Source organism: Strix aluco, chromosome 1, assembly GCF_031877795.1.
Source record: "Strix aluco isolate bStrAlu1 chromosome 1, bStrAlu1.hap1, whole genome shotgun sequence".
Classification (NCBI taxonomy): domain Eukaryota; kingdom Metazoa; phylum Chordata; class Aves; order Strigiformes; family Strigidae; genus Strix; species Strix aluco.
This window is the reverse complement of record NC_133931.1, coordinates 149,993,006-150,006,377: the sequence shown is the minus strand read 5'-3', so window position 1 is coordinate 150,006,377 and position 13,372 is coordinate 149,993,006. Positions and strand designations below refer to the sequence as shown.

Here is a 13,372-nt window from a genome sequence, read left to right as displayed (position 1 = left end):
GTATTTCTTTGCATCAATTGAGTAGTTTCTTGGGCACCAGTATTGCATTTTTTTTATTCTTTCTGTCCCTTCTTACTAAAGGTTAATCCCATGCTATTTTTTGCCGATAGGTTTTTCCCACACTTGTGTGAAACTTAATTTTGATTTTAGACAATGTATCTTTCTTTCATGCATCTCAGTTGTCATGCATTTTATAAATGAAGCTGCTGCTCACCACTTGCCTGGCTTTGGCCACCACTCTTGCTGGACAAGAGTGTTGCTAAGAGTATTTTGTGGCAGGGGTTAAAAAGATAATGATTCCTATAGATTTCTGTTCAAAATACAAGTTGTCAAAACCCAAGGATATCACAGCAAGTTTTGCTCATCTCCTACTGAAATTGCAACTCCAAATCAACATTCTAGGCAATCAAGGGAGAAAAATATTCTGTCTGTGAATACCATATGCCACTTGGGAATCATGACTCATTTTGATGTGTTGTTTTTCTACAGTGTTCACTGAGCTTTCTTTTTATATGTTCCAATATTTCCCATATTTCCCTATCAGTTAATGACCTCTTCAGTCCTTTTAATATATTATCCCAGTTGCATCAGTTAGACTATTTTGCAATGCCTGGCTGGGTTCTTGAATCTGTAATAGAGTATCTTTTCATTTTGAATGTGAAAGTCCAGATGCCTTTATAAATGCTTGAAAAATGCATTTGGTCCAGTCAAAAAAACCAGAGCAGCATCTAGGATTCTGTTGTTTGCCACAGAATGAAATTTGTTACAGCTGTGGTCATAATGACCATTTCTCTCTTCACCTGTCATCTGTGTGGTCCAGGAATCTCATGTATAACATGATGCCATAGCTGGTTTTCATGTCTTGTCATTAGTGTCTGGCATCTCCAGTAGCATGCAAAAGCTGCTATCAGTGCTCTCAACAGCCTGAAGAGCTTTACATACAGGAAGAGGCTTAAAATACAATACGGGAAGAGGTTTAAAAGAGAGCTCTTATCAGTGAATTGTATCGAATAAATCTCTTGAGATGCTGCATGCTGTGCTGAGGCCAGGAAATGTTTTTTGCAGCCTCTCGCTTAATATATTGGCTACTGCTAATTTGCTTAAAGGCCTAAGTAGATCTGCTTTCTCTACGTGATGCATCAACAATGTACGATCTGTTACCCAAGTCCTCTGTAGGTTAGGTTTTCTTAGGGAAAAGGCTCTGGGAAGGTTTAAACTTCCTGCTTGGAATGAAAGCATTCTTGATTTGGGATGTGTAAGTAAGCTTAAATCAGGAGGCACATGCAGTACATTTGTGTGGTTTTACTATAGGTGTGGTTTAAAAAAAAAAAAAAGTCAAATGAAGTGTAGAGTTTGTTCCCCTTCTGTCATAGTAGTAACAAAAGCAAAGAAGATAAAGGCTCCCATGTCTGACCCCGCCTTTCCTTTTGGTAAAGGGAGAGACCATAGCTATTAAGTATATATGTGACAATCCTTGTTTTTACAGTAGAGTTTTAAGAAGTCTGAATTAACCTCCATTTTAAATTCCATACATCATCTCACAGTAAAAAAACCCAAAAAAAAAGGTGTGATACCTTTGATTTGCGTGGCCTTGCAGTTTGAAGTTGCATGGCGTAGTATAGTTAGTACAATAAAAAGCATTTATGTGAGAACCGCAGAACTTTCATTCCACATGTTGGAGCAATAAAGTTTCATTGAAACCTTGGCACCAAAACTGTATATCTATGTTCTGTTTGTTGTGCAAAGCCAAAAATACCTTCCCCAAGAATTTTTCATGTCTAGTAAGTGAACAGAGATGTGCTGTGCTAATTTTCTTCTTTCTCTGTTTATTTGGGGAATTTATGCACTTTCTTTCCAGCACTTGTAAACATCAGTCTGAATCCATTAGTAGGTTCATCACTTCATCATCCCAGATAGTGTTGTGTTTTGTTTTGTTTTTTTTTCTCCCTATGGATAGGACAGATCACTGTTCTTCCAGGGCTACTGGAGAATCAAATGTCTGATAGCTATTTCAGAATAAAATATTTCTACTTATCTTGCCAATCCATCATCTTGTTGACAGCAGCAATAATGTAAAATTATATTTCTGTTACTTTACGGACCAGTTTGTAGGCCATCTATGACAGTTGCCCTATAAGGTCTATTAAAAACAAACAAACCAGAAAAATCAGGTTAAGAATCTAGGCATAGTAAATGAAAACTGCAGTGTTTATGATATTTATAGTTTTTAATAAGTAAATTGTTTGTTTCAGCTCAGCAATATTTGGAATGTCTTTGAGAATAAATAATTTCCCATCACACTGTTTACTGTAGAGACTTCTAAAGGTCTATGTGGACCAACAGCAGAAAATTTCTTCCAAATGTTGCTCTTACAATGGCTGCTTTTTAAACACGTGAGTGCATTTTGTTTTAGATTTATTTTTTATTCACAGTCTAATTACACGGATGTTGCAGAGAGACCCGAAGCGAAGGGCATCTTTGGAAGAGATTGAAAACCATGCATGGCTCCAAGGAGTTGACCCGTCTCCTGCAACAAAGTACAATATTCCTCTTGTGTCATATAAAAATCTGTCTGAGGAGGAACACAACAGTATAATACAACGCATGGTTCTCGGTGATATTGCAGACCGAGATACAATAGTGGAGTAAGTCGTCAATTTTCTATATGCAGCTCGTTTTGTGCATCGTTTTGTGCATTTGACTAAAGGATGTCACAAGAACCTGGGTACTCCAGTGTTTAAATATCAAGTCATTTGGTTAACAATCAAAATGTTACAATCTTGCTCTGTGATAGGATACTCTAGAATGAGAAATACTTAAGTAGACAAAACCTTAGGAGAAATTTCAAGAAAATGTGTTGGAACACTGTTCAATTCCTGCAGTAGTTTGCCATCTTGGGTAAACCTAATGGCTTTGAAATCCATGCTTTTATTTGTGCTTCATATCTCATGCATATTTGGAGGTGATAAAATTCTAGCATTTGTCCCATAATATGTTTCCAGTATACCTGAATCTTTGTTAATTTAAAATATTATTCCTTTTACCTGTATAATGCAAAACAGTAATTATCACCAAGTGAGCTTGCTAGAGGCCTACATAGTTTTTTTCTAATAGATTAAAATCCCCAAATTTCAAAAATATTCCCAAAGTCGAGAAAGGACTTAAAATTTTTTTTTCTGTTTGTGTTTAAGCTGGAAAAACTGTTACTATCTTACCATTTGGAGGATGGGGCAGGGAAGCAGCAGTCTTGCTTCTTAAGCTTTTAGCTGTATAACAGTGGCATCCTTTCTGTTAGAATGAATGATGCTAACTGGCTTATGAACTTAATTTTACTGTAAACTTAATGTGACAGCCCTGAAATAATGAAGGTTTTTCCTCCAGTTGTTGCATAAACAAATATTTGTGGTTGTATGTGCCAGTGGGAAAGACCATTATTGCTGCATGACATTAATGAAATACAATTTTATCATTTAAAGAATGTTCAATAAGGGAAGAATTACTTAATTTTTTTGGATGGTATTCTAAAGATATCCTCATCGAACTATAGTTGAAATTACTAGACTTTGTGGCTCTTTTATTTTTAATAAATCCAAGATATGTTTATCAAAACAGCAAAAATACCCACTTCTGTTTTTAGGTGCTCTTCCTGCTGTGAGAAGTACAGCAAAGTGTGCAAGATCCATGTCCAGTTTTCTAAAACCCATTGATATATGGCTTATTTCATGTTTTGTACTTTCCTTAGGGCATTGGAAACTAACAAATACAATCACATCACTGCTACTTACTTCTTGCTAGCTGAAAGGATTCTGCGAGAAAAACAAGAGAAAGAAATTCAGACCAGATCTGCAAGCCCTAGCAACATCAAAGCTCAGTTCAGGTGAGAATTTAGGAATCTAAATGGCTTCTTTTTTATTAACTTGGCTTAACAAGAATATTATTGAATTGCTCAAGTACTTAAAAACAGTAAAATACTTATTCATTGCAAATTTTAAATGTCTTTTAAAGTGATGTGGATGCTTCAGATGCTGTTCAGAAATCAGTTACCAATAATATTTTCAATTCCTACCACTTTCAGGAAGTGACTAATCAATTTGAAGTCTGTATCTGAAGTAGTAAGTTTTCACACCTGCTAGGAAATGGCATGTTCATCGCCCTTCAGTTCCTCCTACAATTTGTGTATGTAATATCCCTGGAAAAAAGGTAGCTGCATAATCCATAAACAAGATAATGGGGAATTAGTTATAAATGAGAAATCACTCTGAATTTGAGGTTACGGTTTAGTTGTTAGCTTTGACTTTTAATGGGCCAAACATCCCATAAATCAAACTTAGAGCAAACATCTGTAAGTTATGTTCTTTTTAATGTCAGTTGATATGCCTGTTGTCTAAGGAAAACTGTTGAATTAATTGCTTTAATCAGCCATTTAAAGACATTGCAATAGATTTTTAATTTTTTTTCCCCACTTGACAAAAACATGGCTAAAAAAGCCTTATAGTAAGGTTCCCTGAGATTTTCAAAGCTTCAGCTTGTGACACAGTAAAACTAAAGGGGCAAGTGGGGTTCTGGCATGTAGTTGGTATTGATATGTTCAACCACTCCATTACGCTCTACAAACGGTTGTCAAAGCATCCCATATTTTCAGTTACAGCAGCATATACTTTAAAAAAAGCAAACAAAAAACCACAAGGTGAATAGTATAGTTTCTACCTGTACATCGGTATTGGAGGATGTAAGTTTTGAACAGTTACTTTTCTTAAACATTGTGGTTTTAATTTCCTGAGTTGTGTTAAACTATGACTAGGGATCTGCTGGTACTAAAAAAACCCACTTTATTGGCCCATCTTGACAATCTTCCCAGAAGATGGAGGTTGTGCTGAGGCATTTCCATTAATTTTTGTTTTCTAACCTCCAGCCTCTTCAAAAGTTGCCATTTAGGTTTTGCTAAAATATTATTGGTAACTATTACTAGCAATAATAATGATTAGTAGCTAATCTCTTAATGAGAGAAGAATATGAAGTGCTTGTGATGATGTTTAGAGTTGCTGCCTACCTTCAGTGTTGTTAATCTATCTGGAGGATTTAGAGAGAAAGACAAACTAGCTTGTTCACTCCAAAGGTTTCTTTGTGCAACCTTCATGCCATGTAAAATCATTTACTAGGAATGATTAATAGGGACATAAATGCTGTGGTGGCCTTTTGGTGTGTATCCATGTTCTCCTTGGCCTAATCGATAAAAGTCAGATACTACTACCTCAAATTCAATCTAGAAAAAAATGGACACTTATTACAAATTAAGGGCAAGCACTTTGGAAAATAGGGTAAAGATGCATCACCTCCATTGGTTGTTACCTTGGATTTAGGCTGAGATTTTGGAGGCTTTTAGAGGAGTCTCTTCTAAATACCATTCCGTCTACCTGAATAATGAGTTATTTCCCTCTGAACCTTAGAGTGGTTCTCAATGTCTGTCATCTTCAGGTGAGACTGCACCCTGTGCTGTGTACTAGCGTAGACTGAAATTTTGTTGCTGCACTCAAAAGGTCATTCACTCAATAGTTACTTATTGTAAGAAATTTTATCTTCTGTTGGGTGGTTACAAGTACTTTAGAAGTGTTATTGTTGCAGGCAGCTGAGGGCTGCCTACAGGACCGAAATGGTGTTAGAGCTTCTCTTCAAGGGTAATACTTTCACTCTGCAGTTCTCTGGTAAGGGATCATCCTCTGATGTCAATTTCTTTTAAAAAAGAAATTCAAGCAGGGCATCAAATGTGTCTAATATTAAGTATTGGTTATAAAACAGATTAGAGGAAAATTTTGAGTTTACCTTCAAAAGAAAACTCCAAAGTCTGCTTTTAAGTTGTTTAGGTTTTTTCTCTGCATCAGTGCCACTCTTTCAGTAGAAGGAGCTGCTCCAGTTATATGAGGAACTGGAACAAACAAGTTCGTTGATTCTAAATCTTGATATGAATTTGTAAAGCTGAATGGAGTAGTTGAAGCCTGCCATATGAGTATGAATTTTTCTTTTCATGACACGGAACTGTTGCCCTTAATGGTTCCAGGTAGAATTCCAGTTCCATGCTTGTGTTCATGATGGTTCTAAATCCAAACTGTTTATATGTAGTGACTTAATGGAAAAGATGACAAAGTAGTGCATGACTTTGATTTTGAGACTTCAAAAGATTTAAAAAAAAAAACAAAACTAGTTGCAATGTGGAGTTTCCCTTCTGTCCCACTCTCTCCTCAGGCCTACTGGGAATAAGGCAGGGGGGGAAGGGAAGGGAGGCAAACATGGGCTGCTATGAGAGATAAATGTACTGTAGTGAGGAGTTTTATTGCCTGGAAACTACAGTACTGTTAGATACTATATTTACCCTTTATTGTGACAGCCACAGAACTCTCTTCCTTTTCTTGCTGACAAACCAGTCTGTTCTTAAAGCATGGTAAATTCTTGAAAGATTTAGATCTTCATTTTCTGTCACTTCTGTAGTTCTGCTTCAAATTTATTTAAGTCCTATTTGTTAATCACAGACAGTTGTTTGTGTTTTAAAATACCCAACATAGCACAAGACATCAGAAAACTAGGTCAGTGGTTCCAAGCGTTTCTGGAGTCAGCTGGGGCCTAAGGGAGGATGCCAGTGTCAAACCAAGGAGGACCACAGCCTGGGCTCCACTTCTTGTCTGGACAGCTTGGGTCAGAGCTGCTGGTTGTGTGGCCTCCCTCCAGGCAGAGCCGCTCACTGGAGGGAAACTGGTGGGAAGGCACCAGCAGCTCCCAGTGCCCAAGGGGATGGGAAGGAGCCTGTGCAGCTCCTCCCAGGGAGTGGCCTACACAGGCTTACCTGGGTGTGTTGGCAGCCAGGTCCTACTGGTAGAGGATCCTGGTGGATTTTTGTATCACTGGTTTGTTCAGCAAAACTGAAGGTAACACTTCAAAACTAAGTCTGCAGTTAGGCTTGATGAGTTTAATGCTGGCTTTAATAAAGTACTCTTCTTCAAAGTTCATACAGTTGGGAAGATAGTTGTCAGTTGTTACCTGTGTAGACAGGCATCTCGCACTTCAGGATCCTTTTCTGTCCAGCTGTTACAGAGGGAGCCTTGAGCAAATGCAGTCCAAGTGCAGGTGCTTCTGTTAACTTTAAACACTTTAAAAGAGCACATTTAGAATAGAAATAGCAAAGAGGTGTCTGAGCTTTCCTTGTTTCTTCAGCTTGACCTCTTAACACAGCAGAGATGAGGAAGTTGCTATGAGCCTTCCGTGTTCATATGCAGGCTGTCCATATGTGGGGTCACACTTGGCGTAAAACATTCTTTGGTTCCTCTCCTGCTTTCCTCCTTCACTTTGTTTCTAAACTGGGTTACTAAGTCATGCAGCCCTTTCTTTTAGAACACACAAAACACAGTTGGGAATGTCTTGTAATATGCTATCCATATGTGAGCAGAGGTCTCTACTACAGCTCTTCATGCAATATGCTGGAGTATTTTAGTTATGTAAAGTTTAAAAAAGCTTGCCAGTTGTTTAACTTAAAGATAACTCATACTCTGAGAGGTTAGAAAAAATTTCTTGGTCTCCACAAGAAATGCGGGGCTTATGCTGAATGAAGCAATTGAAGAATTACTCAGTGTTATGCTGTCGGTCTGTAGGTGTTGGCCTTTTGGATTAGGCTTTCGAAATACAAAGAGACAGGAAGGACTGACAGTCTTCATTCTTGATTTATTCTGTGTGCATTATGGCAAAATTACAATATATATTAGGATTTAAAGTAAAATACAAATCATTAGATACTAGCCTTAGATACTGGAGGTAAGACATCAGCTGGTAACTGTACAACTGAGTTATACTCAAGTGTTACTTTCATTTTGATGTGAGCTAATGCTAGAACAGTCATGCATTTTGAACTTGGATGTACAGTTTATTCCAGTGTCATATTCTTAAGCAGCTTGAGTCCTGAACTCATGCAGCTGTATTATTCCAGTTGCTCAACTAAGGATAAATAAATGTATGTTCTCAATTCATGTGTGTTTAAAATTAAAGGGGATTTTGTAGATTAGAGCTTGGTCTGAATGAGACTTACTGAAAATGAGAGAATGTTTCTTCTGACTCAGCTTTTCAGTCTCACTCCTGTTAATTCTAACCTAATTTTTATATTAAGAATACTGGTGGGAAAAAAAATAACAGCAGCTTCAGATTAAAAGTAGTTTGCAATACTAACTTATTTAAGTTGTGCTCGAATCAGATCGTATCTTCTTATTGCTTAATTCATTTTCTGAGAGCAGTGAAATCTTAAGATTTCATTAGAAATTGTGTTGGTTACTGTCAAAACTATGCTTTTGTATATATGATATTCCTTTCAAATAACAGCATTTTTAAAGGAATGCACATTCTCTGAGAATGTTTCCTTTTCTTCCCTTGCTGTGATTTACAAACATGCCACTCATCAAGCCAGTTTGTGTAGCAGCATTTGTGCTTCTCATGTGCAGTTCTTACGTTTTCTTATACTTTCTAAAATGCTGAAAATCAAACTTTCTTTTATCTTTTATAATTGTTTATGTAGGCAGTCATGGCCAACGAAAATTGATGTACCCCAAGATCTGGAGGACGACCTTACAGCTTCTCCTCTCTCCCATGCAACTGTTCCTCAGTCACCAGCTCGCACAGCTGAGAATGTTCTCAACGGCCACAGAAGCAAGGCCCTTGGCGATTCGGCCAAGAAAGAAGATATTCCTGAATTAGCCGGACCAGCGCTTTCAGCAGTCCCGTCGGTGAGCTTAAAACCCACTACGAGTGGCCGGAAGTGCTTGTTCAGAGTAGAAGAAGATGAAGAGGAGGATGAAGAAGATAAGAAGCCTATTTCTCTGTCTACTCAAGTTGTCCTGCGCCGTAAGCCTTCAGTTACAAATCGTCTTACTTCAAGGAAGAGTGCACCAGTCCTCAATCAAATCTTTGAGGAGGGTGAGTCAGACGACGAGTTTGACATGGATGAGAACTTACCCCCAAAGCTCAGCAGGTTAAAAATGAATATCGCTTCTCCCAGCACAGTGCATAAACGCTACCACAGGCGGAAAAGCCAGGGACGGGGCTCCAGTTGCAGTAGCTCAGAAACAAGCGATGATGACTCGGAAAGTAGGAGACGCCTAGACAAAGATAGTGGGTTTACTTACTCCTGGCACCGGCGGGATAGTAGCGAAGGGCCACCTGGCAGCCAGGGAGATGGTGGTGGACAAAGCAAACCAAGTAACGGAAACGGAGGGGTAGACAAAACGAGCCCAGGTGACAACAGCAAAGGTGGGGGGAGTCCCTCCGGCAGCTCCAGCGGTAGCACCAACAACACGTCAGGTTCCACTCGGAGATGCGCCGGATCTGGAAACTCAATGCAGCTGTCGTCTAGAAGTGCAGGGGAACTGGTGGAAAGCCTGAAGTTAATGAGCCTTTGCCTAGGTTCGCAGATTCACAGCAGCACTAAATACATTATTGATCCTCAAAACAATCTGTCCTTTTCCAGTGTAAAAGTACAGGAGAAATCAACATGGAAAATGTGTATAAGTTCCAGCGGAGGCACAAACCAGGCTTCATCGTTGGGCAACCTAAAATTTTTTTCTGACCAAATGTCAGACACGGCAAACGAATTGGAACGGATAAAGAACAGGAACTTGAAAAACAATGTGTTACAACTACCTCTCTGTGAAAAGACGATATCTGTGAATATTCAGCGGAACCCAAAGGAGGGGCTGCTGTGTACCTCCAGTCAAACCAGTTGTTGTCATGTCATTTGACAATGACCTGACTTTAATAGCTCGATCTACTTGACAGCATCATTCTTCCTGTTCAGAGCTGTGAACACCTTGTCACGGACCCCCTTTCGTTGTCTTAAGATTTTTAAGTGGGCTTTGAGCAGTTATTTATTACACTTTAATTTTGTGTTTGCTTGATGGTATGACAGTGCATGGTCTTTGCATGCTGCTAGCTGATACGTTTTTCTTTTTCAACAAAACAGAATATTTTATTGTGTAATTTTTACATTTATAATTTTACTATGGAAGATCTGGATTAAATTAAAATAAATATCTGGATCCTAATGTAAATGGAGCACTTAGAAGTGTCATGTTCTGCACTTAAAACTAGACAGAGCAGCTTTTGTTTGCTTGTGAAATGTTAATTCTTGTTCTGACCTTCTGTGATAACTAAAATATGTGATATGTGGCATACTTCTATGTGTCTGAAACAGAACCAAAGCAATAATGTTTTGATGCTGAAAACTCTTCAGGGAGCTTTCAGATGTTCCAAGGCTTGTACAAAGCAAAGATGCACTGAAAATTAGTGATCTTGAAATATGATTTTTAAACCCACACCTATTTGTCTTAAGCTATGATATGGATAAAGTTGTGGCTCAAAAATCAAACTGAAAAGATCTTGTTTTGCTAGAGGCAGTTTTCTTTAAAAAAAAAAAAAAGGCAAGTAGATTTGTAAGGCAGCTTTCTCCCATAGAAATGTGTTAATATTACAAGCAGACAATCTTCTTTTTTAATATAACAAAGGTAAATTATTAAGTCTACTTCTGAGTTTTTACATGCTAACTGAAAATAAAGTATTTGTATGAATTACTTTTGTTATTAGTATATCATGACACTTAATATTTTAGGTTTTTACCTTGTAAGCCTTCTCCCCTGTCCTCTCCTCCCCTTCCTGAGAGTTCAAAAGGCAATAAGGGATGGAAAACCTTTAGGTAATTGGATTCAAATTGAAATTGTTACTGGCACTTACATTTTTTCTCATTATTACTCTTCTTAAGACTTAAAATACTGCTGTTCCCCACATGTACATCACTTATTTTTCCTCAGTAACAATGCTTTTTCATAAAGTCAATTTAAAATAGCATATAGGAAAGTATTTATTTTACAGCTCTTAGCCTTTCTGTCAGGTTTCCCATTGCCATGGCAAGGTCTTGATTTAGAGTATTTCTGTACAAAAGGATACTTTTGACCAGATGAATTAACTTTGTGGAATTTTATTATCTAGAATAAAATATATTGCAGATTCCTAGTTTTGGGAAGGGCAAGAATGTTTTATTTTTTCATGCTGTGCACTGGGTCTTCTAAGCAATGCTAGTGAAACTGGTGGTATGATGTAGCAGCGCCCTGGGCAGACGTTGGGTGTCTGAGAGGAGTTTACACTGTTGAGCATCTTGTAACACTTGCAGAATGGTCAAATACAACACATTTCACGTCCACCGCAGAGTGAGCAGAGCACCAAAGAACAGCGTTACGCTTGGTCATAATTTCTACAGCTCATGACAGCTCTTCTTGATCGCTAACAGACTTTACTAAGAGAGTCTAAATCGCATGGGGTATTCTCCCTGGCTAGCCTAGCCAGGGCTTTTGCATTCTGCTTCCTAAACAAGGCAAAGGATAAGCGTTTTGCTGCTTTAAGTTTTAAACTCTAGTTGCAGTTTAGTCAGTGTGATACTTATAAATGAAAAGCTACAAGAATAGATGTGTGGGTGAAGCCATAGAACATATTTGCTTGAAATTTTTGAGCAGGGATCGTACCAAGGGCCAGAAATGAGATGTGTGGTTCACAGACGGTGAGCATAACATCCGAGTAAGAGATGAGTTTATAAAGGGCATTGGCAATAAACTTATTTGTTGCAGCTTTTTTCCAAGTATTGTAAATACTCTTTCCTGGTATTATGTACAGCCTTGGAATGGCACCTTTTAACTAACCCCAGGTGTATTTTGTTTCCAATGTTTTTATATACGACTGTATATATGGTGCTCACTTTAGGACAGCAGTGTTGACCATTTATGCTGCATAGTTGTATTATAGCCTTATAGTTGTGTGTGGTTGGTTGAACCTTTGGGTGTACAAATGTTAGTCTGAGTGGTGTCCTTTATCCATTTGTTGATAGGTGAATGACTGTGCATGTGGCGTATGTTGTATTATGTTGTCACGTAAAAGGAAGGGCGAGAATAACCACTACATTAAGATAATATTGGACCAAACTATTTAGAGCAAGTAAACAGTTTCTTGTACCCCTTAACGTGTCTTTAAAAGTTGCATATAGTTACAGTAGTGTATAAATTAAATATTGTGGAAAAACAATTAGTCTTGTATTTTTCTGTATGTGTGTATATAAATATATATATAAAAAATAATGTACCTCTAGCAACTTAATCTGTATTTAAGATGTGACAATCTTGACACAGAATTTTAAGAGTAGCATTATAAATAAGCAGAATTAATGAACAGAAATATAAAAATTTCTCACCAAGACAGAATCTGTGTGTGTGTGTTAAGAGGGTACAGAAGTATCAGCTGATCTTATTGCTTCCAGCAATGTTTGGCTTTTTCATTGTATAAACATTCACAGTGTGCGACAGAAATGGAAAATCCCGTTAATAAAAGTGATACCTTGATTGATGCATAACCTATGATTTGCATGTCAATGCAGTTTGTTCCTCCTGGTGTAAGGGCAGCACAAGCTCCCGGCCCCATCCCTGCCCCTGCGCTGCAGCAGGGGCTGGACCCCGCGGAGATGCACTTGCTGGGAGCGGGTTCCTCGCTGGTCGAGTCCGCAGAGAGCAGTGAATTAAAACAGAAAGCAGTAGAAGTGTGAGCTTGGTTGCCTTCAAAAAACACAACTTTGTGTGTGGTTGCAGGTTAACTTGCAAACTTGCAGTTATTCTCTTGCGTAGATCAAACTTGTTCATTCGGGCCTAAAAGTTGTCACTGTTGGCATCTGTGAAAATAGCTTTTTGTTTAAAGGTGTTGAGGTTGCTGTTTCTTAGGCAGAACTTCAGAATGATTTAAACGGTTTAGCAAACTGTTCAGCTAGAGAACATGGTGGAGGCACTTGCCCAGCTGCCCAGCTCAGCCAACCTGGAGCTGATCTGGCAGCTCCGGGGTGCAGAACACAAGGGGTTACAGCAGCTGCTGTGTGTGTGTGCCCAGGTGTGTCTGTACAGCCATGGGAGGGACACCTGCCCACCCCTGCTGTAATGTGCGGGGAAGGCTGGGTGCTTTGCTTGTCTCAGGTTTTTCTTGTTAGATCAATGATTGGTTGTGTACCAGTTTGCCAAATCTGTGCAGGTGGTGTGTAAACTGATTTTTTTTCTCTGGTGAAGATGTATGTGAGTTGGTTTCACCAGTCTAGATTGAATGGTTTTAGTCCAGACCTAATCCAGGTACTATTCTTCTTTGCAGTGTAAAATGGGTAATAGTAAAAAAATCACCGATAGACATCAGAAGTGAGTAGCGGGGCAGGCTGACTGCACAAAGAGAGGGGGGCCTTAGGACAAAGCCCTTGTCACCCAAACCGCCCCAGATCTGAAACCGCGGTGTGAGGCCCAGCTCTGGCTGCATGCGGCTCTGCTCAGTTTCT

At 38.7% G+C, this 13,372-nt stretch overlaps 1 protein-coding gene across 1 annotated transcript in view; it reads left to right on the top strand.

Annotated features, from left to right (window-relative positions):
* Window positions 1–12,422, top strand: part of SNRK (SNF related kinase) — a 40,626-nt gene extending 28,204 nt beyond the window's left edge. The window contains exons 5-7 of the mRNA XM_074839565.1: window positions 2,433–2,645; window positions 3,743–3,877; window positions 8,549–12,422. Of these exons, the coding sequence (XP_074695666.1) occupies window positions 2,433–2,645; window positions 3,743–3,877; window positions 8,549–9,767 (1,567 nt within the window). The 3' untranslated portion in view covers window positions 9,768–12,422. The remainder of the gene's footprint in view (window positions 1–2,432; window positions 2,646–3,742; window positions 3,878–8,548) is intronic.
* The last annotated feature ends 950 nt before the right edge of the window (window positions 12,423–13,372 follow it).